Source organism: Solea solea, chromosome 6, assembly GCF_958295425.1.
Source record: "Solea solea chromosome 6, fSolSol10.1, whole genome shotgun sequence".
Lineage (NCBI taxonomy): Eukaryota > Metazoa > Chordata > Actinopteri > Pleuronectiformes > Soleidae > Solea > Solea solea.
In genome coordinates, this window is record NC_081139.1 from 7,020,545 (window position 1) to 7,048,270 (window position 27,726).

General features: G+C 37.2%; 3 protein-coding genes across 15 annotated transcripts in view; 1 reads left to right on the forward strand and 2 right to left on the reverse strand.

The window, feature by feature from the left end:
- Positions 1-8,631: 8,631 nt before the first annotated feature.
- Positions 8,632-10,975, reverse strand: LOC131460964 (proline-rich protein 13-like). The gene is made up of 4 exons (XM_058631905.1): positions 10,873-10,975; positions 10,012-10,070; positions 9,410-9,921; positions 8,632-9,030 (listed from the first exon to the last, which is right to left on the reverse strand). The coding sequence occupies exons 2-4, from the start codon at positions 10,025-10,027 to the stop codon at positions 8,995-8,997; spliced, it is 564 nt and encodes a 187-aa protein (XP_058487888.1). The 5' UTR covers positions 10,028-10,070; positions 10,873-10,975; the 3' UTR covers positions 8,632-8,994.
- Positions 10,976-11,784: 809 nt separating this feature from the next.
- ncoa5 (nuclear receptor coactivator 5) lies at positions 11,785-20,846 on the forward strand. Of its 11 annotated transcripts, none has more exons than XM_058632525.1 (12): positions 11,785-11,907; positions 12,686-12,740; positions 14,055-14,357; positions 14,539-14,646; positions 15,444-15,507; positions 17,147-17,431; positions 17,504-17,625; positions 17,834-17,966; positions 18,184-18,386; positions 18,479-18,683; positions 18,912-19,003; positions 19,852-20,846. In XM_058632525.1, exons 3-12 carry the CDS (start codon positions 14,189-14,191, stop codon positions 20,412-20,414), a joined length of 1,944 nt encoding a protein of 647 aa, XP_058488508.1. In that variant the 5' UTR covers positions 11,785-11,907; positions 12,686-12,740; positions 14,055-14,188; the 3' UTR covers positions 20,415-20,846. The 11 variants fall into 11 exon arrangements, with proteins under 11 accessions (XP_058488508.1, XP_058488507.1, XP_058488506.1 ...); XM_058632524.1 differs by having other exon boundaries at positions 14,091-14,357; XM_058632523.1 differs by having other exon boundaries at positions 14,166-14,357.
- The window catches only part of slc12a5a (solute carrier family 12 member 5a), a 138,508-nt gene continuing 131,618 nt past the window's right edge, over positions 20,837-27,726 (reverse strand). For all 3 annotated transcript variants that reach the window (XM_058632519.1, XM_058632520.1, XM_058632521.1), the window contains exon 26: positions 20,837-27,203. In XM_058632519.1, the coding sequence (XP_058488502.1) occupies positions 27,112-27,203 (92 nt within the window). In that variant the 3' untranslated portion in view covers positions 20,837-27,111. The remainder of the gene's footprint in view (positions 27,204-27,726) is intronic.

Below are 27,726 nucleotides of genomic sequence, written 5' to 3' on the forward strand. Positions count from 1 at the left end.
TCGTCCAAAAAGTCACCAAAATGTCATAGTTTAGTATGTCATCCAAAATTTGAAAAAAAGTCATAGTTTAGTATGTCATCCAAAATTTGAAAAAAAGTCATAGTTTAGTATGTCGTCCAAAATTTGACAAAAATGTCATAGTTTAGTATGTTGTCCAAAATGTGACCAAAATGACATAGTTTAGTATGTCGTCCAAAATTTGACAAAAATGTCATTGTTTAGTATGTCGTCCAAATTTTGACAAAAATGTCATTGTATAGTATGTTGTCCAAAATATGACAAAAAAATCATAGTATAGTATGTCGTCCAAAATCAGACAAGAAAGTCATTGTATAGTATGTTGTCCAAAATTTGACAAAAAAATCATAGTATAGTATGTCATCTTAAATTTGACAAAAAGTCATAGTTTAGTATGTGGTTCAAAATTTGACAAAAAAGTCATAGTATAGTATGTCGTCCAAAATTTGACAAAATGTCATAGTTTAGTATGTCGTCCAAAATGTGACAAAAATGTCATAGTTTAGTATGTCGTCCAAAAAGTCACCAAAATGTCATAGTTTAGTATGTCGTCCAAAATGTGACAAAAATGTCATAGTTTAGTATGTCGTCCAAAATGTGACAAAAATTACATAGTTTAGTATGTCGTCCAAAATTTGACAAAAATGTCATAGTTTAGTATGTCATCCAAAATGTGACAAAAATGTCATAGTTTAGTATGTCTTCCAAAATTTGACAAAAAAGTCATAGTATAGTATGTGGTTCAAAATTAGACAAAAAAATCATAGTAAAGTATGTCGTCCAAATTTTGACAAGAAAGTCATAGTTTAGTATGTCGTCCAAAAAGTCACCAAATTGTCATAGTTTAGTATGTCGTCCAAAATGTGACAAAAATGTCATAGTTTAGTATGTCGTCAAAAATCTGACAAAAATGTCATAGTTTAGTATGTTGTCTAACTATGACATTTAGTGTCTTATAGGACATTCGACTACTAGATGTGAGTGGCATGGTGGTGTAGTGGTTAGTGCATGTCACTGTTGTTATAGTTGTCAGGAGCTACAAGGTTCGACTCCAGGTCTGGAGTCTTGTGCGGTGTTTTTTTGTATGTACTCCCTGTCGCTCCGATACCTTACAACGACAAAAAAAAGTCACCGAAATGTCATAGTTTAGTATGTCGTCCAAAATGTGACAAAAATTACATAGTTTAGTATGTCGTCAAAAATCTGAAAAAAATGTCATAGTTTGGTATGTCGTCAAAAATCTGACAAATATGTCATAGTTTAGTATGTTGTCCAAAAAGTCACCAAAATGTCATAGTTTAGTATGTCGTCCAAAATTTGACAAATGTCATAGTTTAGTATGTCGTCCAAAAAGTCACCAAAATGTCATAGTTTAGTATGTCGTCCAAAATGTGACAAAAATGTCATAGTTTTGTATGTCGTCCAAAATGTGAAAAAAAATGTCATAGTTTAGTATGTCATCCAAAATTTGAAAAAAAGTCATAGTTTAGTATGTCGTCCAAAAAGTCACCAAAATGTCATAGTTTAGTATGTCGTCCAAAAAGTCACCAAAATGTCATAGTTTAGTATGTCATCCAAAATTTGAAAAAAAGTCATAGTTTAGTATGTTGTCCAAAAAGTCACCAAAATGTCATAGTTTAGTATGTCGTCCAAAATTTGACAAAAATGTCATAGTTTAGTATGTCGTCCAAAATGTGACCAAAATGACATAGTTTAGTATGTCGTCCAAAATTTGACAAAAATGTCATAGTTTAGTATGTCGTCCAAAATGTGACCAAAATGACATAGTTTAGTATATCGTCCAAAATTTGACAAAAATGTCATAGTTTAGTATGTCGTCCAAAATGTGACAAAAATGTCATAGTTTAGTATGTCGTCAAAAATCTGACAAAAATGTCATAGTTTAGTATGTTGTCTAACTATGACATTTAGTGTCTTATAGGACATTCGACTACTAGATGTGAGTGGCATGGTGGTGTAGTGGTTAGTGCATGTCACTGTTGTTATAGTTGTCAGGAGCTACAAGGTTCGACTCCAGGTCTAGAGTCTTGTGCGGTGTTTTTTTGTATGTACTCCCTGTCGCTCCGATACCTTACAACGACAAAAAAAAGTCACCGAAATGTCATAGTTTAGTATGTCGTCCAAAATGTGACAAAAATTACATAGTTTAGTATGTCGTCAAAAATCTGAAAAAAATGTCATAGTTTGGTATGTCGTCAAAAATCTGACAAATATGTCATAGTTTAGTATGTCGTCCAAAAAGTCACCAAAATGTCATAGTTTAGTATGTCGTCCAAAATTTGACAAATGTCATAGTTTAGTATGTCGTCCAAAAAGTCACCAAAATGTCATAGTTTAGTATGTCGTCCAAAATGTGACAAAAATGTCATAGTTTAGTATGTCGTCCAAAAAGTCACCAAATTGTCATAGTTTAGTATGTCGTCCAAAATGTGACAAAAATGTCATAGTTTAGTATGTCGTCCAAAATGTGACAAAAATGACATAGTTTAGTATGTCGTCCAAAATTTGACAAAAATGTCATAGTTTAGTATGTCGTCCAAAATGTGACAAAAATGTCATAGTTTAGTATGTCGTCCAAAATTTGACAAAAGGTCATAGTTAAGTATGTCGTCCAAAATTTGACATTTCAGTGACTTTTTGGACAACATACTAAAGTATGACATTTCCGTGACTTTTTGGACCGTTATACTAAACTATGACATTTTGGTGTCATTTAGGACATTCTACTATAAAATGTGGTGGTGTAGTGGTTAGTAGTTGTTGCTGTTGTAAAGAACTGCTGGGTTCGATTCCAGGTCTGTCCTTGTTTGTTGTCCCAAATTTAACAAATATGTCATTGTTTAGTATGTGGTCCAAAATTTGACAAAAAAGTCATAGTATAGTACGTCGTCCAAAATTTGACAAAAAAGTCATAGTTTAGTATGTCATCCAAAATTTGAAAAAAAGTCATAGTTTAGTATGTCGTCCAAAAAGTCACCAAATTGTCATAGTTTAGTATGTCGTCCAAAATGTGACAAAAATGTCATAGTTTAGTATGTCGTCCAAAAAGTCACCAAATTGTCATAGTTTAGTATGTCGTCCAAAATGTGACAAAAATGTCATAGTTTAGTATGTCGTCCAAATTTTGACAAAATGTCATACATAAGTATGTCGTCCAAAATCTGACAAAAAAGTCATAGTATAGTATGTCGTCCAAATTTTGACAAAAATGTCATTGTTTAGTATGTTGTCCAAAATTTGAGAAAAAAGTCATAGTATAGTATGTCGTCCAAAATTAGACAAGAAAGTCATTGTATAGTATGTTGTCCAAAATTTGACAAAAAAATCATAGTATAGTATGTCATCTTAAATTTGACAAAAAGTCATAGTCTAGTATGTCGTCCAAAATTAGACAAGAAAGTCATTGTATAGTATGTTGTCCAAAATTTGACAAAAAAATCATAGTATAGTATGTCATCTTAAATTTGACAAAAAGTCATAGTCTAGTATGTCATCCAAAATTAGACAAAAAAGTCATAGTTTAGTATGTGGTTCAAAATTTGACAAAAAAGTCATAGTATAGTATGTCGTCCAAATTTTGACAAGAATGTCATACTTTAGTATGTCGTCCAAAATTTGACAAAATAGCCATACTTTAGTATGCCGTCCAAAATTTGACAAAAGGTCATAGTATAGTATGTGGTTCAAAATTAGACAAAAAAATCAGAGTATAGTATGTCATCTTAAATTTGACAAAAAGTCATAGTCTAGTATGTCATCCAAAATTAGACAAAAAGTCATAGTTAAGTATGTGGTTCAAAATTTGACAAAAAAGTCATAGTATAGTATGTCGTCCAAAATTTGACAAAAAAGTCATGGTTAAGTATGTCATCCAAAAAGTCACCAAAATGTCATACTACAGTATGTCGTCCAAAATTTGACAAAAGGTCATAGTTAAGTATGTCGTCCAAAATTTGACATTTCAGTGACTTTTTGGACAACATACTAAAGTATGACATTTCCGTGACTTTTTGGACCGTTATACTAAACTATGACATTTTGGTGTCATTTAGGACATTCTACTATAAAATGTGGTGGTGTAGTGGTTAGTAGTTGTTGCTGTTGTAAAGAACTGCTGGGTTCGATTCCAGGTCTGTCCTTGTTTGTTGTCCCAAATTTAACAAAAATGTCATTGTTTAGTATGTGGTCCAAAATTTGACAAAAAAGTCATAGTATAGTACGTCGTCCAAAATTTGACAAAAAAGTCATAGTTTAGTATGTCGTCCAAAAAGTCACCAAATTGTCATAGTTTAGTATGTCGTCCAAAATGTGACAAAAATGTCATAGTTTAGTATGTCGTCCAAAAAGTCACCAAATTGTCATAGTTTAGTATGTCGTCCAAAATGTGACAAAAATGTCATAGTTTAGTATGTCGTCCAAAATGTCACAAAAATGACATAGTTTAGTATGTCGTCCAAAATTTGACAAAAATGTCATAGTTTAGTATGTCGTCCAAAAAGTCACCAAAATTTCATAGTTTAGTATGTCGTCCAAAATTTGAAAAAAAGTCATAGTTTAGTATGTTGTCCAAAATGTGACAAAAATGTCATAGTTTAGTATGTCGTCAAAAATCTGACAAATATGTCATAGTTTAGTATGTCGTCCAAAAAGTCACCAAAATGTCATAGTTTAGTATGTCGTCCAAAATGTGACAAAAATGTCATACTTTAGTATGTCGTCCAAAATTTGACAAAAAAGTCATAGTATAGTATGTGGTTCAAAATTAGACAAAAAAATCATAGTAAAGTATGTCGTCCAAATTTTGACAAAAATTTCATTGTATAGTATGTTGTCCAAAATATGACAAAAAAATCATAGTATAGTATGTCGTCCAAAATTAGACAAGAAAGTCATAGTTTAGTATGTCGTCCAAAAAGTCACCAAATTGTCATAGTTTAGTATGTCGTCCAAAATGTGACAAAAATGTCATAGTTTAGTATGTCGTCCAAAATGTGACAAAAATGACATAGTTTAGTATGTCGTCCAAAATTTGACAAAAATGTCATAGTTTAGTATGTCGTCCAAAAAGTCACCAAAATGTCATAGTTTAGTATGTCGTCCAAAATTTGAAAAAAAGTCATAGTTTAGTATGTTGTCCAAAAAGTCACCAAAATGTCATAGTTTAGTATGTCGTCCAAAATTTGACAAAAATGTCATAGTTTAGTATGTCGTCCAAAAATTGACAAAAAAGTCATAGTATAGTATGTCATCTTAAATTTGACAAAAAAGTCATAGTTTAGTATGTGGTTCAAAATTTGACAAAAAAAAGTCATAGTATAGTATGTCGTCCAAAATTTGACAAAAAACTCATTGTTTAGTATGTTGCCAAAATTTGACAAAATGTCATACTTTAGTAAGTCGTCCAAAATTTGCCAAAATGTCATAGTTTAGTATGTGGTTCAAAATTAGACAAAAAAGTCATAGTATAGTATTCGTCCAAATTTTGACAAAAATGTCAAAATTTCGTCCAAATTTTGACAAAATGTCATAGTTAAGTATGTCATCCAGAAATTGACAAAAAAAGTCATACTTTAGTATGTCGTCCAAAAATTGACAAAAGTCATACTTTAGTATGTCGTCCAAAATTTGACAAAAAAGTGATAGTATAGTATGTCTTCCAAAATTGGACAAAATAGCCATACTTTAGTATGCCGTCCAAAATTTGACAAAAAAGTCATAGTATAGTACGTCGTCCAAAATTTGAGAAAAAAGTCATAGTATAGTTTGTTGTCCAAAATTAGACAAAAAAGTCATAGTATAGTATGTCGTCTTAAATTTGACAAAAAAGTCATACTTTAGTAAGAGGTCCAAAATTTGACAAAAAAGTCATAGTATAGTATGTGGTTCAAAATTAGACAAAAAAGTCATAGTATAGTATGTCGTCCAAAATTTGAGAAAAAGTCTTAGTATAGTATGTGGTTCAAAATTAGACAAAAAAAGTCATAGTATAGTATGTCGTCCAAATTTTGACAAAAATTTCATTGTTTAGTATGTCGTCCAAATTTTGACAAAATGTCATAGTTTAGAATGTTGTCAAAATTTTGACAAAATGTCATAGTTAAGTATGTCGTCCAAAAAGTCACCAAAATGTCATACTTTAGTATGTCGTCCAAAAATTGACAAAAAAAGTCATACTTTAGTATGTCGTCCAAAAATTGACAAAAAAAAGTCATACTTTAGTATGTCGTCCAAAATTTGACAAAAAAGTGATAGTATAGTATGTCGTCCAAAATTTGACAAAATAACCATACTTTAGTATGTCGTCCAAAAATTTACAAAAAAAATCATACTTTAGTATGTCATCCAAAAATTGACAAAAAAGTCATACTTTAGTATGTCGTCCAAAATGTGAAAAAAATGTCTTTTTGGACGATATACTAAACTATGACATTTTGGTGTCATTAAGGACATTCTACTATAAAATGTGGTGGTGTAGTTGTTATTACTTGTCATCCTTGTTGCTTTTGTAAAGAACTGCTGGGTTCGATTCCAGGTGTGGCCTTGTTTATTGTCCAAAATTTGACAAAAAAAGTCATACTTTAGTATGTCGTCCAAAAATTGACAAAAAAGTCATAGTATAGTATGTCATCCAAAATTTGACAAAAAAGTCATACTTTAGAAAGTCGTCCAAAATTTGACAAAAGTCATAGTATAGTATGTCGCCTTAAATTTGACAGAATAGTCATAATATAGTATTTCGTCCAATATTTGACAAAAAAGTCATAGTATAGTTTGTCGTCCAAAATTTGACAAAAAAAGTCATAGTATAGTATGTGGTTCAAAATTAGACAAAAAAGTCATAGTAAAGTATGTCGTCCAAATTTTGACGAAAATGTCAGTTTAGTATGTCGTCCAAATTTTGACTAAATGTTATTGTTTAGTATGTCGTCCAAATTTTGACAAAATGTCATAGTTAAGTATGTCGTCCAAAAAGTCACCAAAATGTCATACTTAAGTAAGCCGTCCAAAATTTGACAAAAAAGTCATAGTATATAGTTTGTTGTCCAAAATTTGACAAAAAAGTCATAGTATAGTATGTTGTCCAAAATTTGACAAAAAAGTCATAGTATAGTATGTGGTCCAAAATTTGAGAAAAAAGTCATAGTATAGTATGTCGTCCAAAATTTGACAAAAAAGTCATAGTATAGTATGTTGTCCAAAATAAGGCAAGTGCAATGCCTTACCTCACAATGTACCATGGAGCTCCAGTGGAGTGAAGTTAGGACAACTACGACTTGAACTTCGCCCGGGTTTTTCTTCCGCACTTAAGTCTTTTTTTTTTTTTTTTATTCAAGAATAGGAACATACAGACATTTAGCCATAAGGATATACAGAAATTAGTATATACAGATTAATACAAAGTGCATGTCAGTAATACACGAAACAAGTAATACAAATGTTAGGGAAGGATTTAAAGAATCGTGCTTTATGAATATTGTCTTCCGTACTAAAGTCAGTGCAGGGAGAGGATGGAGAAGATGCCCCAAAAGCCATGCCCACTGTTAAAGGATACGTACGTTAATAGTGGCAACCGGGCCAAAAATAAATCAAATTTAAGATTTTAATTTACCCTGAGCTTATGACTGTCAGAATTAAATTGTACATTTCTCAAACTGGAATTATGGAAATCAAATAACATCTGTGATCGCGAAGGAATGTCTCTTTTTAAAATATGCACATGTTGTAATCAAAACTCTCTGAAGCTAAATAGCACAAAGACTGAGGAGTTGTGCTATGGGAGCAGAGAGAAACTAGATCTTGTTTGGCTCTGTTCACCATACAAAAGCACAACAAAGTGCCTCCACCTGCTGTGGAAACTGAGGACTTTCAATGTCAGCAGACACATTTTTTATGACTGTCAAAATTAAATTGTACATTCCTCAAACTGGAATTATGGAAATCAAATAACATTTTTAAAATATTCAGATGTATTCAAAACTCTCCATAGCTAATTAGCACAAAGACCTAGGAGTTGTGCTATGGGAGCAGAGAGAAACTTTTTTGAAATAATAATATATTTCATTGTATCGTCAAATTTGCTGAGTAAGTGAGTTTCTCAGTGGTGGCCTGGTCTTAATAAGAGCTGTTTGAAATATCTAAATGCAAAGGAAAACAAAATATAAAATATATAAATATAATAAAAAAATATATAATTATAGAAACGACACCCCACAATTCCTTGCGGCACAAAACATTTAAAGTGATGCAACTGCCACACACAAGCAAACAAGAAGAGTGACAAAGGGAATGGTTGTGTTTTATGTACAATATTACTGTTTTTGTTATTATTATTATCATCATTATTATTTATATAGAGCTTTATAAACACAAAATTGCAGTGCAAAAAGTAGTTAATCCTTCCCTTATAAAGCATATTCTGCCCCATGTCATAATAATATTATGCTTGTATATTGTGGACTTTTAGCCATAAAGGTGTAATCTTCTCCTCTAACAGCAGAGGGCGCCCTCAGCCCAGTTAAGATCCACTGCTTACTGTTGTTGACCTTCAAACACTTTGAGATACAGTATTTCCACAACCTTTTTTTGACCAGATCAGTTTTCAGAACTGAAGCTTTTATTTTTGCATAATCTCTGATTAATTAGACAAAAACAGTGAACCTTGGCACTATACAAATAAAATTGAATTGTAATTCAATAAAAACCTTAGTGAGAGTAAAGTGTAAAGTGCTTAAGTAACAGTAATAAATCCACTGGTTACACTAGTTTTTCAGCTATGATAATTCAAAAGGAGAAGAAAAAGGATCACCTCGTCCTCTTGATACATCCTCTACACACACGTGACTATTGCTGTGCGTTTCACTTCTGACAGACAATGACTTCAGACAGACTGTTTGATGTAAACACCACAAAATAGTAGAATAAAACATTTCCGAATTTCCTTGCACGTGTTTGGTCTCAGTCTGAGTCGCTGCTGCTGCTGCTGCTGGAGGACTGTGGAGAAAAGGGAAAAATCACATGTTTCACTTCACTCAAAATGCATTTAACAAATGTAAAATATGCAATACAATTTCTGACAATAGGCGAACTGGTCATTTGCATGAGTGGTAGTGTATTCAGTGATATGAAGCAGATCCATTACATTTATAATGTGGTGTTTGCTCAGGTAAGATGTGTTATTAATATGAAGTAACCTGCCATTCACTTATATTATACTGACATTACGCCATCACACACTACAATATATTGTACTATATAACGTCAAGCATCAAAGTATGGTCATAGAAGAGCATCACAGCTGACTGTACTTGTCTTCATAATAATGAATAATGATCATAAAAGGTTATTTTTAAAGCTTTAAACACAATCTCACCTTGCAGTAGTGGAGCCCATGCTTGTTCCACTTATGTGCCTTCTTCATCTTCTTCCTCATCTTTTTGTTAGCTTTGTGTGAAGCCACTCCCATTACCATTGCTGTCAATCCTCCAGTTAACCCTCCAGGCATGGGATTCATCCCTCCATGATAGTAACCTTTGTGGTGACCTTTGTGGTGACCATACTTTGGATAGTGCTGATACGGACCAGGGTGACGTGAGTGTGGGTATCCAAATGGGTGAACACCTGCAGGGGGGACAACTGGGTATCCACCTGGAGCCATAGGATAAGGATGAGGTTGTGGAGCTCGATAAGGCGTCACACATGGAGGTGCATGTGGAACCAGAGCTGGGCTCATCGCTGCTGGGTAGTGGCCAGGTGGGTACGCTGGATTCGAAGGTTGAGGATAAAATGCTGGGGAAGGTCGAGGATATGCAGGATAAGTAGGATATGCAGGGTTGTACCCAGGAGGGTAAGCCGGGTTTGATGGGCCCAGTGGAGGGGGAGGTCCTGATACACATAAAAGCACACATACACACCTTGAAATGTGTTTTACAAAAACATCATATTGGAATGTGCTGATTATGTAAGATATCCTACCTTGATTTGGCCACATGGATATGATTTTTAGGCCTGATATGTCAAATACTTCAGGAAACCTGGGAAAAAATTAATTAATTGAATGTAAAAATGGATTTAGATTTATATTAACTGTCTATCATATAATTTAGCATGTGGGTTTTGATTCAGTCTAAATCTAGTCACTTTCCAGTTCTATGCTGCTTGTCTGAGATTGTAACTTCTGTGTTTGTATTATGATATTGTATTATACGACAACTAGTTGTTATACATCTATGTCAGACATGGGCAGCAGCAGCAGTAATGTCATGTTTCTAACCACGAGCAGAAATCTAAATATTCTTATATAATATCAGTCCTTTCAAGGTCTGATTTGGTGACAAATAAGTAGAGAAACACATGTAACATGCGACACAATGTGTAGTTGTACAGCATTTTTCTTTTTAAAATGTAAAAATTGCATATAAACATGGGTTTAATGTTCATATTTCTTTACTATGTTTAATTTGTAGCTTCATTGATGTTAGTGTGGCCCTGAAAAATGTTGCCACTCCTTATCTATAAATCGCTATGAATGATAAGTCAACACGCTTAATTAACATTGACATATTTCTGTCGGCTAATATTAATTACGCCTCGCATCAAAAAAATGATCGATTAATAATCTCTTCATTCAATCGATAGAGCAACTGTATCAATGCAGAAGTCAAGAAACTAAGTTTAGAATCATATTTAGGCTAATTGCTAAAGTAATTCCCAGACAAATCGTAAAACATTGCGTTTAAACTTAAGTCAACAACCATCTGTATAGTAACACTTTTACAGACAGACTTACAAACAATAAAACACGTTATTAAATTAAATTCGTAGTTTCAGTCTTACCTTAAACTCGGGTTTGGTCAAGTTTCCTCGCTCAGTAACAAACAGTAACAAACAGTAACAGTATAACTCCGTAATAATTCCGTGTTTCCGCATTGTATCCATTTATCTGCAGTGAGAAGGGAAGCCACGCCCATTCTTACGTACGAAATGGCACCTTCATTGTTTCCTGTAGTCAACACACCTGACTTCAACTATTGTCAACACATGACGAGTCATCAACAACTCCACTGTTACACATTTCCATGACCTCATGGGTTAACACAAACACAACTAACAATAATTTTTCATCATTGATTAATCTGTCGATTATATTCTAGATTAATAAATGCGTTGCTTCGTCCATAAAATTTCAGGATATGTGGAAAAATATTCTCAAACGTCTGGTTTGTCCACAAACCAAAGTTATACAGTTTTAAACAATGCATTTGTTATATGCAACAAATAAACCAGAAGATGTTCAAGCTGAAAAATAAGAGAGCTGATTTTAAGCATGGAAAAAACTTGAATCGATTATCAAAATACTTATACAGTTAATGAATGCTTCTTAATAAAACCAACAAACACACTTAACAGATAAACAAACCACTTTAAATGTCCAGTGAATGATACTAAGGTTGATTTATTGACTAAATCGCATTACACTTCCCATCAGTAATTATCTTAATGTACAATTGGCTGACAGTAAAATAAACATAGTAAAAAAAAAATTATATACAACTGTTAATCTTTTGAGATAGATGAGTTTTAGTTATTGTGGTTAATAACCAAGTATTGCTTAATAAAACAGTAATAGAACCTTTACCTTACTGACCTGAGAGCAGATTCTACTCTACCTGCCTGTTTAAATAGTTATTTTATATGTAACCAATAGGGGGCGATGTCTATAAATGATAAGTGTTGTGGCGTCGGCAACGGGAAGTTGTTGCTGTAGCAGTAAACGAAGAAGAAGACGCTTTTGAGAGGACATCGCCATACATTCCCCGCGAGTCTACGGCATTTATCGACTGAAAACCGGTATAAGAATATACGCCTAAAGTGAGTAGAAATAATAATAAAAAATATTAGTAATACAATATAACGCGTCTGCGACACGAATATGTATACGTTAATTTAGCTGAATGTGTATTTGGCTGTTTGAATGTAAGATGGCGAGTGGCTAAGGCTAAGCAGCTAACAGCTAACGTCGCTAGCGACATAGGTGCGTGGTTCACTGTAATCGTATTATTCAAACATTTTTTTAAAAAAAGCGGATAAAAATATTTAAGAGTTCATTTTGAACACTGAGTTAAAATGTTCTTGTAAATTAATTGTGATTTCACGTGTTTGGAAGTCTTTAACAGTACATTTTTTTCCATTTAAATATAATCTGTGACCAGCGGAACTGCGGGCCGAGCAGTGGGTGAATGACAGAGAACACTAATTTGATATAAATGTTAATTGCTGTGGAAATTAAGTACTACATTAACCGTTGCCTCTGATTAGTTTCTGCATTAAACATCTAATGCCTTTGCCTTTAATCTGCTCTACATTCGTTTACTATGAGAGAAAGGTTGGCTGTTGCCTTTAATCTGGCCCTTCATTCATTTCCAATGTGAGAAAAGTTGCATTATTTCAAAAGGTATGAAAACATAATCAGCAAAAATGGCGGAAGATGGTGTAATAGCGAAAACAGAAACAATAGTTTGGATTCGCTTACTCGGAAAAAGGTTACTAATGTCTAACTAATGGTGTTAACATCCGTTAACTTTTTGAGTGATACTGTGGAAAAGTTAAAAGTAATTTAATGATTTCTCAATTTGTAATTTATTTTCAGGCACTTGGGATTTTTAGGCTGAAGCAGAATCCAGTGTATCCAGTTTCAACTTGAGGTATGTAAGGGGGTTTCTCCCTAAAAAGCATATTTATGAATTACTTCATTAACTATTATATTACAGAATACTGCCTTCTACTGTCAGTCTGTAGTGTATGCGTGTTGGGACTGAAATCCTTCAGTTGTCTAAAAATCCTTCAGTTGTCTAAAAATGTACTTCATTTCCTCCATATAAAAATATTGCTTCACGCGAAAACTATTGCGAAGGTTTGAACCAAAGGAATTTAAAGCGATCGCAAGCCCATGATTTCATTTCAACAACGCGATTTTCCTGGAGACGCATTTACCATTTCAAGAGAAGAGGACGATTTAAACAAAAGCCATTTTCCATTTATAGAAAAAGTCGCTAGTTATTTAGTTCAGTAATGGCCCCAGTGGGGCACATTTTCTTCATATAAAATAAACCAATTAGTGAGATGCTTTATTTTCCACAGAAACAAAGTTGGAATGGATGGTGTGACTTCAATGATTATTTTGAACATCTAACTCCGCGGTTATAAATATTTATTGCCAAGTATTTATTTTAAACACACTGTGCCCAACTGAAACGGGGTCTCTCTTTTGGGGCATCTGCCATTTGCACTTATGACTGCACTACAACACATTTGCGATTTTGTTTTGCGTGTTATGTTGACGTCTTCATATTGCGTCCTGTGAAATGTTTTTGTCTTCAAAATAACAATCATATTCCTAACGTTTTAACTGGCCCTGTGTTTTTACACTGAGGCAACAAACTGGTGACTCAAACATGGCTCCATCATAGTATAGTTTCTAAAAGTGTGTTGTACATCATTATCCCTATGACAAATCTGGGAGATGTTAATTGAGATTAATTAAACCTAAATGGATCCAAATCCGTCATCATTTGGAACATGATTTCATCACCTGCAGAGACCAACAGGCCTGATTTTCATGGCTAGCTGAGGAGAAAATTCCAGAGCAACTGACCCATTGGAACAAACGCGCTTCATGCAGACCAACAAATACACCAGTCCATGCAGATACAGCATGTCAAGTAACAAAGGCTTGACAAACCATGAGTGAAGTGAAATTGTGGGCTGGTTGTCTAAGGACTTTACATCTCTGCATTATGGAAACACTTCTGAAATGAGCGTGGGATAAAGATACATATTAAATTAAGTATTTATAAACAACAAACATTTATGCCAGAAATTGCGTCTCGAGAACCGCTGCTTGCGTGTTTTGCTCTGTGCGAAAAATTTGCCACCGCATTTCAATTTACATTGTTTCATTTTGATGTGATTTTTCCATCTGCAACTTCTGCTCCACTAAATCTTTTTATCCTTCCAAGGAATTTGATCTCTCTTACCTCACTAACACGTTTCAGGATTGTGGACGGCAATTTTAATACACTTGTTACCGAACAAAACAAACTGTTTCCAAACTTTTGACACATACAAAGAAAGAAAACGTCAGGATCAAGTCATGTCTCGCCGAAGAAGCCGCAGCCCATCACCAAGGGACTTAAAACGTTCCTGCAGCAGTAATGATCCTCGAGATTTGGAGAGAAGAATTTTTGTTGGGAATTTGCCAACCTCTGACATGGAAAAGAAGGATTTGGAAGAGATGTTCAATCCATACGGGAAAATTGTCGGTCAGTAAGCATTACAACATAAACAAATTTGAATGCTTCAGGCTGTCTCCTGAATGTCAAAAATATAAGCATGTGAACTTCATAATCATTTTCTTCTGGATAATTTTCTAAATGGGTAAGTATTCAAACCTTTCCCCAAACGGATCCTAAGTTTGTACCATTTAAAATCTTCCTCTTCCAGGCGTATCCATGTTTCGTGGGTTTGGATTTGTACAATTTGAACGTGTTGAGGAAGCCGAAGCTGCAAAGGCTGCCCAAAAGGGTCGAATATATAAAGGTTATAAAATAGGTAAGCCTCAACCACAATAGGAGTGATTGTGTTGCGAAAAGGCATATTCGTTTAATGGTGTACAGCGAGCAAAACACGGGCTAATGAAAGATCACATTTTGAGAAACACCTTTGGTTGGTCAGAATAATTTGTGTGTTAATCCTGAATGTAACATTTATGCGGATCGAAGGATTTTAAATGGCAAATGTTACTTTAAGGATTAACACTAAAGTTGTATTAAATCTAGAATTGTCCTTATTAGTGTGTGGGAAAATTAAAACCATGGCTTTTTTTTGTTTAAGAAAAAAGTGATTCTGCATTCAGTGAATGCAGAATCACAAACAATGCTGTTGAAAGTGGAGCCATTTCCTGCTTGCAAATGACCTCACAGTTAAGTGACCTAAGTGTCGGTGGGCTACATTAAATAACTACAAGAGTGGACTTGTTTTTTGTTGTTTTTTTCCAAAGTAAAACTGTATTGTAGATATGTTAAATTAACAAAGCTAATAAACATGCGTACCATTAATTTCTGGCAAAGCCTGAATCTCTGAAACCTCGTTTGAAACTTTGTCTTGAAAGTTCAAAATCAAATTTGTATGGGAAGCAGTTTTAAATTCTTCATCTTAAACTCAATTCAACTGATTTGACCATTTGATTTGCTGCATTTTGACATCGTCCAGTTTGGATTTCGGATATTGGACCTCGGTTTCATTTGGATCATGGACGTGTTTTGCGACCTCTTCATACTGCGTGAACTCATAAGCTGCTGATATACATGTCTCTGTTATGTTCATCGTTTGGATTGATTTATTTTCAGATGTAAATATGGCAGTGGAACGACGGCAAGTTAAACCTCAATCCCAGCCGAGCCCCCCACGAAGGTAAAGTAACGCGAAATGGGTGTGAAGAACTACCATTGCCTCTGAGGTGTCGGTAAAATAAAAGAGAAACAAAACGTATTTTAACTTTTCCTCAATGTCATTTCCACCAGTGGTGAAGTCCACATGTTGGAATTATCATAATAGATTGGTTTGTGGGACGGACAATATACATCTCCAAAATAAACTTCAAAGATGTGTTCAAATAAAGAAACGAGACATATGAATTTAATTCAAAGTGTCTTTGTCTCAGAGAATCTTGCCATGTTTTTTTTGGGGGGGGGGTTTACGTATGGCTTCTCATCCTAAACCTACAATATGCAACTTTCTGGCTAAAGAAAGTATAATTGTAGTCCCACTGTGCTATGTATTTGTTTAACAAATCATGACCGACAACAGAAACGTCATTAACTATTTAGGCTTTGAAATTGTATTTTGTCCTAGTGATAAAATAATTCACTGGAAGAATATCTTGTACATTTTTGTTTGCATTCCTTTATAAACAAACTGTTTATTCTTTAATAACAGTGAAATGATTTCCTTCTTCCGATATAGATAAAGCCTACATATATTTTTTTTAGGATTTTAAATTTGCAGTGGGGTCTAAAGTGTTTCATGCCACACCATTAAGTGGGAAATAAACATTAGAGTTTTAAAATGAAATTATTTTTCGTGACGATCTTTGAAAGCAATTAAACCAAAACGCCCACTTGTGATGTCAAAAAGGTTTTGGAAAACAAAGACCCGCCTTCCACGTGAATACTCCGCAATGCTTTCCATTTTCAGGAGCCCGTGTCAAGAAAGTCGCAATTATTCTGCAAAATTCTTCATTGCGTACGGTTTCATATGCTGGACCAGTCGAATATCCTCTGCATTTCAGAGTACTTCTCACGCTGAGAATAATATTTAGTTATTTACCCCTCGGGAGGAAAAACGACCTGGAATGGATATGTCCCGGAAGAACAACATGAAAATTAACATAAAATGCAGCCTCTATAAATAAACAGCCTTGTCCGAAAAAGGCCAAACGACAATGGTACTGGTGTATTTTTGCGAGCTGGGTTTTCCGTCGGTGAAACTCGGATGATCAAAGTCGGTATTGTTGCTGTCGCCGATCACTGGAGATTTTCGAAAATGTTGAAAAGATGCCATTCGGAATCACCTGGAGTCATTTGTGCCAGTTCTGTATGCGAAATGGTAGCCGCTTTCTTTTGCGCTGCTTTGGTTTTGTGAACGGATAAATCAAATGTGCAATACCGGCTGTAGTCTTCCAAGTAACATTAATATAGTACCAAATCACAACATGCATTGTCTGAAAGCATCTGCCTTGGCTGTTGGGGGGTGAAATGAAAATGAAAGAGGGAGGGGGTCTAGAGACAGAAGAGAGACCAGGAGCAGATGTATGACACTTTGTATTGTGTTCTGTCAAAGTAGATCTGAAGACGGACGGGAAGAATTGTTATAGTTATTACAGTAATGTCAATAATACAAGCAGTAGCATGAAAAGTAGTAAAAATATACCATTTTTATACTGGACTATGCCTGTCCTCAGCAATTGAGGAGAGAAAATTCTGTTGCCCGTTTGTTCATCTCAGGCAGCCCTCAACTTTGTTCTTTCACTCACTAATATAATTTCCCTCAGGGCCCCATACGGCAGTTATGGAGACAGCAAGGATCCTCGGCCTCGATCCCGCTCACCTGCTTATGGACGAGATGGACGGGAGCCACGGGACAGCCGCGATGGGAGGGACTCTGGTCGAGAGCCAAGGCCAGGCGGTCACTCCCGTGACAATGATTACCGCTACCGTAGCTCAGAGAGCAGAGACAAAGACGTCAGAGGAGACCCACGAGACACAAGAGATTCACGAGACCCACGAGATTCACGAGACCCAAGAGATTCACGAGACCCACGAGATCCTGCATACAGGTGACTAGTACTGCACTCAGCCTTCTTCTTAGTGAAGACATATTTTTCTGACGTTGAAATAATCTTACTCAGGAGAGATGATTATGACAGATACTTACGCAGCAGCAGTGGTGCAGAAGACTTTTACCGGAGGAAGGATGAACCCTACAGGGATCAATTCAGAGATCCATGGAACGGACGACGTGAGCCTGAGGGTATGAATCATTTTGTATATTCTTGTGTATGAAAATGTACAGAAAGTGACAAAATAACAAAAAATAAATGTACATCATGGCATGCTTATTCAATTCACAAAGTGTAAGTCTGGTTAAACCATGAATTACTACACTGTTGCATTGTTTTCGTGTCAGTTCAGACTTCAGAGATGTCAAAGTTACTCTTTCCTTTATGTCCTTTTAACAGCAGACGACCGTGTCCGACCTGAAGAGCGGCGGCGTAATGAACTGTATCGTCAGTATTATGAAGAGCTTCAGCGGCGCTATGACAGCGATCGTCCTGTTGACTGCTCTGTGATAGTCGTCAACAAGGCACAAAAGTATGTCCACTCTCTCGTCTTTACGAAGAAAACTGATCCGTGACCAGAGGCCTCTGTATATAAAATTTCAACCAGCACACGACACGTTTTCATTTCATATGGCTCCTCTGTGTGTGTGTGTGTGTGCGCGTGTGTGTGTGTGTGTGTGTGTGTGTGCGTGCGTGCGTGTGTGTGTGTGTGCATTTGTGTGTTTGTACCTCTGCTTTGAACACAACTGTAGGGAGTATGCCGAGACGGTCGGGCGGAAGGTCCGTGACTTGGGCATGGTGGTGGACTTGATCTTCCTCAACACTGAAGTGTCCCTCACTCAGGCTCTGGAGGATGTAGGCCGAGCCCGCACTCCCTTTGCTATCATCATTACCCAGCAGCACCAGGTGCATCGCTCCTGCACTGTCAACATCTTGTTCGGCACACCGCAAGGTAATGTGACTGCACTACAGACCCGTCGGTTGGTGTTTCAAAGTCGTGTCTTTGGTCGTATTACAAATTTGTTGATGTCTTTATTGCCGCAGAACATCGAAACATGCCTATGCAGGACGCCATGATGCTCGTCGCCCACAACTATGACACATACAAAGTGGAAAACCGTGAAAAAGAACGAGAGGAGATCGCCAGAAAAGCAGCCAAGATGGCAGACGATGTGTTGCTCAGGGAGCCTGACAGAGAGAGCCACCCCGTTTCTGTTCTCACTGCCATCACTCTGCTGACTGAAAACAGGTATCGGTTTAGACTTGATCCACAGCACTGTGTCGTCATTCTGAATTTACACTTAGAAATTGTAGCTGTGAAGAATTTATTTCTGTGATAATTTGCTTAAATTTGCTTAAATTTCCGCAATGTAAAACTGGCTAGTTTGCTAACCAGTTGGCAAGCCAGACTAACTGGTTAGTCATTGATTATTTTATAAGCTTCCACATTTAATGATGTTCTCTGATTTTCATGCAGATTTTTGACTCCGGAAGAACTGGAAGGTCTCATTGCCTACCTGAAGGACAAAAGAACCCGTTTGGTGCGAAGTGCTGCGGACCCTCTTTCAGGTAAGACCTCTTTACTCGAGAATGTTTTGAACTATAGGTCAACTTTTAAAAAGACGCTTCTTAAAAATAATTATAATTTTTCTGTTTGTACCCAGAAAGAGTAAACGTTATAAGCTCTTCAGTCCATCCTCAGTCTGTTGAGGGTCGGCCCAGTAGTTAGAGTGGGTCATCTTCCAAACAGAAGGTTTAAACTTGGATCCCAGGCTCCTTTAATCATCACATGCTGATGTGTCCACAAACTGCTGCGGGAGGACGCAGAGGCAGTGTGTACAGTATGCATGGATGTCAAAACCTGCAGTCCAAAGCATGGTCATCAGAACATAAAAGCGCTATATAATACAGACCATTTACTGTCGGAGATATAATTTATTTATCTAACTTTAAACTACTGTTCCCTGTATAGAATGACCTTGGGCATAAAACAAAATTAACCCCTCTGTTACCATCCTGTTGTCGCCAACATTAACGTAACTCCTAGATCAATTGTGATATCTAGAAAATTCTGGGACCCTCAAACCAGTAGAAGATGGATGGGTCACAGACAAGATTCACCAGTGCGTCACACATTTGTGATGTCAGCCTCAGTACCGCAATTCCTAAAAGGTTGAATAAGTACCAGATATGGAAAATGAACGTCCTCTTGGGAAAAAGGGTCATAATTGCTCACTCAATGAACTTCTTTTTGACAAGTCTACAGCCATATAATCCATGTGGCCTGATTATCATAAGAGGGTTATGGTATTTGGTGTCAACACACATTACAAATGTGTATATGCTGAATTGGAGAGAAAGTGATATAAAAAGGAACTTTCCACTAAGTTTATTCTGACCTGAATGTTTTTCTTCAGCTCCAGTCCATGTCACAACTCCTGTGGAAGCCCAGTCCCCGGCTGTAGGACTTCCTCCGTCCTCCCACTCTGCTCACTCAGCCTCACAGTCCAGTCACCTCGGCCTGTCCGCTGCGAGCGGCAGCTCGGCGAATCCAAGCCATCAGCAGGAACTGCAGGCAAAAATCCTCAGTCTGTTCAACAGTGGCACCGGGGCGGGGTCGAGTGTCGGCGGCATCTCCTCCATCTCCTCACACCCGTCATCCTACGGTTCCCTCGGCCCGCCCACTTCCCACAACCCCTCTCGTCCAGCCATGTCCGCCCCGCCTCTAGCTGCACCCCAGGGTTATGGCGCCCCGTCGGGACGCATGCCAGTCGTACCCGGTGGTCAAAGGCCTTCCAACTCTACTTCAGGTATCAATTTTGACAACCCGAGTGTCCAGAAAGCTCTTGACACGCTTATACAGAGTGGACCATCTCTTAACCACCTGGTGGGACCTGGGGCTCCTCAGCAGCCACCCCCCAGACCGGGACCCAACATGGGCCAGGCCCCAAGTATGTCCATGTATCCTCGACACTACTGAAGGGTGTGGGGAATTAATTATGTGTCCTAATGAGAGTTACTCTTACACAAGTAAACACCACATCAAACCTCTGGAGTGGATTTACCAGCTGTGTATAGGTAGACTGTAGGAATGTTTTTGTAAAAGCTTTTAATTTTTGTTTTCTTTTTTTTTTTTTATCTTTTTACTCTGGGCAGTGTTCTCAGTGGGTTTAACTTGTTCAGACTACTTATCGATTTGTATTTTCAATTACTAGCCAATAGATAACCGAATCTTGATACATGAAGATATGTTGCATGTGTTGTATAATTTAGACCCTTATAGAACACCTCGGTTTTTTTTCCCAACCATGATCTGTCGTGTTTTATAGGTTTTTGCACAGTTTTAATTTGTAACACGTTTCATTGTCAAAACAATTGTGATTAAAAACTCAACACAGTTGCTGTAATAAAATGGTATTGGTTTATTGCATTTTGTGCTGACAAATCTATAAAATGGAACGGGTATCGCCAGAAGCCATAGAGATATAAGCATTTGAAATGTAAGATAAAACTACTTCTTTTTTTTTTCCTCTTTTCAATGTACCATGAAACACAATAGAGAATAATACATTTGTTTATTTTATTTTAGAATATTTAACTTACACTGACACAAAAATAAACACTTCCACACTAACTGTACTTGATTTATTTACACGTAGCCCCTTCCCTCCCTCGCCCACAGCCACCCCTGCCCCCAGCAGTTACAAGTGCACATGTACACACATACACACTCCCACAGAACTGAAAAGAACACGCACTACAGTGTAACCATAAGACTAGGTACAGTATCAAGAGTAAAATGGTCGGTTCAGATTGGGGGTGGGGGGGGATCAATTTGAAGATTGGATACAGTTGTATCCCGTGTATAAATCTACGTCGCTGCATTTTTTTTTTTAAAGCATCCATATAAAATGTTTCCCACAACTCCAGTGAATTAAATATGACAAAATGTCCTCCAACTGGTTATTAAAGGAAAACTGGATCCTCAAAAGGTCAAATGGTGTCAAAGGAAACGACAACTCTAACACTGCAGCCATTTAGTGACAGGTCACAGGTGTGAAAGATGAAGTTAACGATGGCTGAGTTCCATTATGATTCCACTATTTCAGGGTGCACACTGGCTCACTGCAGCACTTCACTGACTCGCAGGAACCGAACAACCATCGTTGACATCAGTGACGCCTGTTTTTCCTGCTTTTTTTTATTTTTAAATTAACTGCTGTGCAAAAGGGTCAATTAGTCAAACTACACAAATCTTAAGTGTACATTTTTATAAATGGCTGCTGTGTGAGACTCTAAATTCACCTAGTATTTTAGGATTGAACAAATCAAAAGAAAAACATGCAAATCTGTGTTATTTAAAGATGCTGATTGATGGATTTTGCTTCCTCTGGACACGTTGAGGTTTGTCAATCTTTGTATTAACAAAATTAGAAGGGTGTTTCCTTAAATTCCTTCAAATGTTTTCTTAAAAAGGTCTGTCTGGATGTGACATTAAAAGTTAATGACTCACAGCTGGTGAGCGAAATGGGGGCAGATTTTTAAGATTCGTGCCACCTTTTCCATGCAGGAAATCACTCGTCACATGTAATATTTTTTGGCACTTCCAATTATTATTATTTTTTTAAACTCTTATCAACTGATGAATGTACAAGGTAAACAAAAATACTCACTGGTCTGTCTAATTCACTGGAGCACACAATTGTCACACTGTCATTTATGCCGTCAACTGAAATATACTTTGGTAATCAGTTCATGTGAAGATATAATATTTGACACCTCAACAAATCTACCATAAAAATAGAATCTTGTACTATAATAATCATCTTTCGAGACAATGATTGGCCTGTCCTAAGGAAGGAGAAGAAGAAAAACAAAACAAAAACCACTTGAAAGGAACGTTTCTAACTAATAAAAGAAAGGGGAAAAAAAATACTTTTATACCACAAACACCCAATATAATTTCAATACACCTTGTTCAGGGTAATTGCATGCATGCACTGAGTTACACAACATTACTGGAACGTGGCTCTGCTTGAACTCCACTCACAGCCACTCGAGTTTTTTCTTATCTGATTCCCAGAGAGCTTGACTGTGTGAAATGGAAGTGCAGCTGTTTTACAGCCAACATCAGGCACATCTGTCTTCTGTGAACATACTGAAGGATACAATCTTAACCAGAGCTTCAGACTGTGTGACCTCTCAGCAGTAAAATCTGGGATTATATATATATATATTTTTTTTCTCCTTAATCTTTTTGCAAGTTTTTTCCCCTCTGTTGGTGTCATAAAGGAAAGCCTCCTCGTTCCGGTAACAGATGTGTTTCAGAGCCCTTGATATCCATTTAAGGATGGAGACTGAGTAATGATCACCGGCGAGTTCGTCTCATGCTACAGTTGTGCAGGCGAAGGATCTGATCTAAAATCATGGATCAGTTTGGGGGAGAGGGGACGTGCTGGTTTCCCCCGAGTCGGCTGTGTTGTGATGAGCAAGCAGAGCCAGTGCCAGGTTTGGAAGCGCGAGTTTTATATTCTTTGATCATTTTCTTTCTTTTTTTTTTTTTTTTTCTTCTTAAATAATTATACTGCAGTCACATTTAAAATACAGAGCTGGGGTGGATTTAGTGGCTGGGATGGGGAGGCCAGGGCAACCAGGGGCAGACAGGGTGGGTGGGGATGTGGGGATTCTGGGAAGGCTCACCTCACAGATTTGAGTGACAAGCACTATAAATTGAACAGTTACTATTATTCTTTTTAAAGACGTTTGGCAAGAGAGAAAGAAAAAAAGAATGTGATGCATGCGGAGAGGTGAAGAGAAAAAAAATCTGCTGATCAAAACTGCAGCACATGATGGGATTTAGTCTAAGCTGTTCCAACGCTACAGCTGGCTGTAACACACTCGTGTGCCACCAGAGGTCACTGTGGGAGAGCCAGTACAGAGCAGACTGGCTCCTGCTCAGTTTCCCCCCCCTCTCAGCCTGCACACTTATGCTGCCACAGAGCGCCCCCTCATGGTTAAAGTGCTTTGCTGTCTCAGCCACGTTTGGAATGAACACTTTCAAACACTTCAGGGTCAGTTAAACTGAACCCCGATGACAAACATTCAGGTGAAATAAGTGCTTTGACTGCTGACACCTCCACTTGTTTCTGAGCATAAAAATAAAGCTGTGGCAAAAATGAAACGATAACAGAGAAGATAAGAGTGAGAACAATATTGCACGTCATCTTACAAAACTCTAAGACTTTGTCCACAGTGATAGAACAGTGTACAACGAAAGACAACAGGAGCGCGGGTTACAGTGTCTCTGACTCAGGTGACAGATATTTACAAAAGGTGAAATGACCGGTCCTGTGGCCCATTCACTCGCAAACTCAAAATCCCCTATTACAATGACATAAGACTACTTGAGCAAGATTGAAATAGAACAAGGAACAATATAGTGAACTCATACTTTTTGTTGTTTTTTTTTTTGCAAAAGACTTCGTCGCCAAGGTCGAGCCACGTGTCAAACCCTCCTGAGTTCTCAAAAACCGCGTAAATCAACGAGAACGTTTGACCTCCCTCTCCCCCCCCCCACCTTGAACATTAAAGTCGTCACTATAGAAACCACGGAAACAAATACTGCCACATAGTACCATGCAAACAGCAATTATAAAACATTTATAATTCAATAAATAAATTCATCTCCAATAATCATCTCCAATAAACATTTTTTTTTTTTTCCTCTTTTGAATAAATTTTAAAGGCTCAGTTGATGCAGGCAATGTTGTGGAGATGATCCCAAAACAGCCGTGTTCTCCAAAAACCTAAAAAGCACGACACAACCTCTGTGTGAGCTTCACAAAGAAAAGAATCCTCATGACTTGGCACCGATTGTTAGAAAACGAGGAGTGGCTGCTGCGTAAGTGTCACAGGTGTCACAGGTTTCCCAAACAGCAAATTTAAGCTGAAATGTTCTTATTGAAAAAAATCTTTTGGCATTTTCTTCAGGTGAATTGATAATCTGGCCACCTGGGGATAATCTGGGGTTAAAGATACAGAGAATCTAGAATAGAGTATTTGTTTTGTAAAAGGGATTAGGGTATGTGTGTGTGTGTGAGGAGTTTGCTCTCGGGCTTTAGTATTGCATCACGGTTTTTCAGTATAGTTTTTCAAATAACACAGAAACCCTGTCCAGAGAGAGAGAGAGAGAGAGAGCAAGCCAAATGTTTACAGGTACAACCACCGCCGCTGATATGTATGTCTTTACCCTTCTCACTGTTCTCACTGTTGCTTTAGTCGTCTCTATTTACAGTACAAATAAATCTATTGATACTAGCAGCATTCACAACATACGGTCCGACATTCAAGCAACACTGAAAACATTTATTTAATACGTGTTTTTTTTTAAATAGTCCTAGAAACTAGTTTCTTTTGCGTTACCATGTTTTATATATATATATACTATATATTCATATATATACTGTATATATATAAGTTTCTGTGTAATATTTATATTTCTACTACAAGTGCAAATGACCAACGACAGTTTCTTTGAAGAAAGGAACTCGTTTAACGTAAAGTGACAGCCGTCCTTGGTCAGAGTGAGATGGTTCTGGAGTTTATAAGACGTACGAAATCTACATATACAAAATATTATGTGTTAAAAAAATAAATAACATGATCACATGAGTCCGGATTTCCACTATTGCACGTTCCTTCCTAGATGCACTTTTCTTTCCCCCTCCCATGTTGTTCTTCTTTTTGAACCTAAGCATGATTTTTGTTCACAAGTCATTCAAGTCTGTGATGTGTGTGTGTGTGTGTGTATGTGTGGGGCTCAAACCTCAGCCAATCTGGATTAGATTAAAAAAGTCTCACTGGAGAGTCTACTGCATAGAGTTCAGTCCTGTGGACAAAGTGCGTTTCCTAGCTACAGGAGACACTGTCCTCGCTGCACTGAGACCTGACGAAAACAACAGTTTGATGCTTTCACTAAAGGTCTGAACGTCTATTCTTTCATCATCTATACGACTATTCCAACTATTCCACTGTGTTATCACTGTGCTAGTTTCACTTTGACGTCTCATCACACCTTCTTCCACCCATAGAACTTTTGTTCACTATGTCTCTTTGAAAAATACTTTGATATGGCACATTGAACACATTTGGAAATTTGGCAAAAAAAAATTGCGGTGTCTTTGAGCGACAACCGAACCGAACAAAAACAAACAAACGATATATGATCATCGACGCGTGGAACTTCTTCTACATTTATAAACGTGAATGACATATCTGCTCTCTCCATGAAAGAAGTAACACTTAGCAGTGGTCCCGATGACGTCGTCAAAGTTTCACGTGGTTCGCACAGTGGGCAGACAGTGCAGGCGCAGTGCTTGGTGTGGTGACGGTTGCCGAGGCGACAGGAGCCCGACGGCCAACCAATAAATAAAGCCAATGTACAAATAAATAAATAGATAAATAAATAAATAGATAAATCAAAGTGGTGTTACGTATGTCACAATAAAAGAAAAGAGAAAAAAAAAAAACGACACTCGTACTGAACAACTCGCCAGAGCTCATACATTATTTACAGTGATCCACACGAGGTTCAAAAGGGTGCTGGCAATGGTGATCTCCTCGGGTGGGTGTGTGTGTGGTTTTTTTTTGGGGCGAGGGTGGGCGATGTTGTACACGCTCGCTCCTCTCCACTGTCACACCATCCTTCTGCTAGGAAATGCATTATTCACAGTTTAATTACGTGTTAATCTCTACAGACTAAAGCTAGCCTCTTTTTCTTCTGTTGTTTTTGTTTTTTTTGGCACTAACAGTGGCCATTATAGATGAAGAGCCACTAAGAGGGTGAGATAATCGGAGGGTGAGTAGAAAGACAAAACAAGTGGAGTTAAGAACACACACACGGTTATAAGGATTTCATGCTAAGGAGTGAGCAAGTTAAAGATCATACCACAGGCTCCATGATCCACGGGCCTTTACAGTCTGTGATGACCACTGTGGATTTTACAGTTCGTACTGAAACGCTGAAAACTATATTCTTCTTTTTTCTTTTTTCTTCTACAGTAGCTGGCGGTCCTGGCTGTAGGTAGCCGAGTCTTTTTGCCTTAAAGGATAATCCCCAGGCAAGGACTGAGCAAATCAAACCTACACGGAGCTCACTTCGGCTCTCAGCTCTCCTTCGTCAGCAGCTTCTCTGCCACACGTTTGTTTTTGAAAAATAAAGAAAGGAAGAATCGTCTTCAGAGATTAAAACAAAGACGGACACACATGCAGGTGCACTCACACGTCAGCCATCAACTCACACCACCTCTTCCTCCTCCTCCTCCTCCTCCTCCTCACTGAGTGCTAGTTACTACAGTAGATTACAGATTACCAAAGGGGGGTGTGGGGGGTGGGGGGGTCTCTAAGAACAAATCTAGACCGCATCTAAACACAGTAGCATATGAGAGTAAAATGAAGGGTTTTAGTTGCAAGGGCATGTGATTCTGCTCACCGGTGCTGAAGCTGAGCTGAGCTATGATGAGGATTATCACACAGAAATTATCAGGGAAGGGGGCGTCATGATGATGATGATGCAGCGTGGATGAGAGAGGAGGAGGAGGAGGAGGAGGAGGAGGAGGAGCACAGAAACAGGACTGAGGGAAGGGTGGAGGGAAGGCAGCGTGGGAGGAGCTGCTCTTTCAGGAGTAGATGGTAATGACCTCGCGGCCGCCTCCGCGGACCAGGAGAACCCGGTTGAGACCTTCAGTGAGGACCTCGAGGAACTCCATGTCTGAGAGAGAAGGTGTTAAAGAAACTAGCGAAAGCAAATGGAATTCTCTGCGTCCCCATCTTTGTAGGCTGCAGGATCCAGATCCAGCTTGGAGGCTTTTATTATAATTATTGTTATTATTATGATTATTATTATTATGAGGATTATTATTTATTATTATTATTATTATTATTATGAGGATTATTATTTATTATTACGATTATTATTATTATTATAAAGAATATTATTATTTATTATTATTATTATTATTATTATTATTATAATGATAATTCCTATCATGTCACTTTGAACATGGAGTGCTGGTGCCAGACAGGTCTGCTACTGGGATTTTCACGCACAACCGTCTGTAGAGAAATGCCTTGTTTATGCCAGCGGTCACAAAGAGAACAAAGTGTAAAATACTGGAGCATACAGCAGCACAAGACCTCACTTTATCAAGTTCACATAAGATCTAAGTGGCCAGTGGGTTGCATTTCATCATCACTACACTATGAATCCTATAATAAAGAGCAGATCCAGAATG

Bases quoted from the DNA above. Each gene is read 5' to 3' on its own strand.
- ncoa5 (XM_058632525.1), top strand. From the start codon at position 14,189: ATGTCTCGCCGAAGAAGCCGCAGCCCATCACCAAGGGACTTAAAACGT. The intron at 15,508-17,146 runs GTAAAGTAACGC...AATTTCCCTCAG, and splicing joins CAGCCGAGCCCCCCACGAAG to GGCCCCATACGGCAGTTATG. The intron at 17,432-17,503 runs GTGACTAGTACT...AATCTTACTCAG, and splicing joins CCACGAGATCCTGCATACAG to GAGAGATGATTATGACAGAT.
- LOC131460964 (XM_058631905.1), bottom strand. The intron at 9,031-9,409 runs GTGAGATTGTGT...TTTTCTCCACAG, and splicing joins ATGGGCTCCACTACTGCAAG to TCCTCCAGCAGCAGCAGCAG.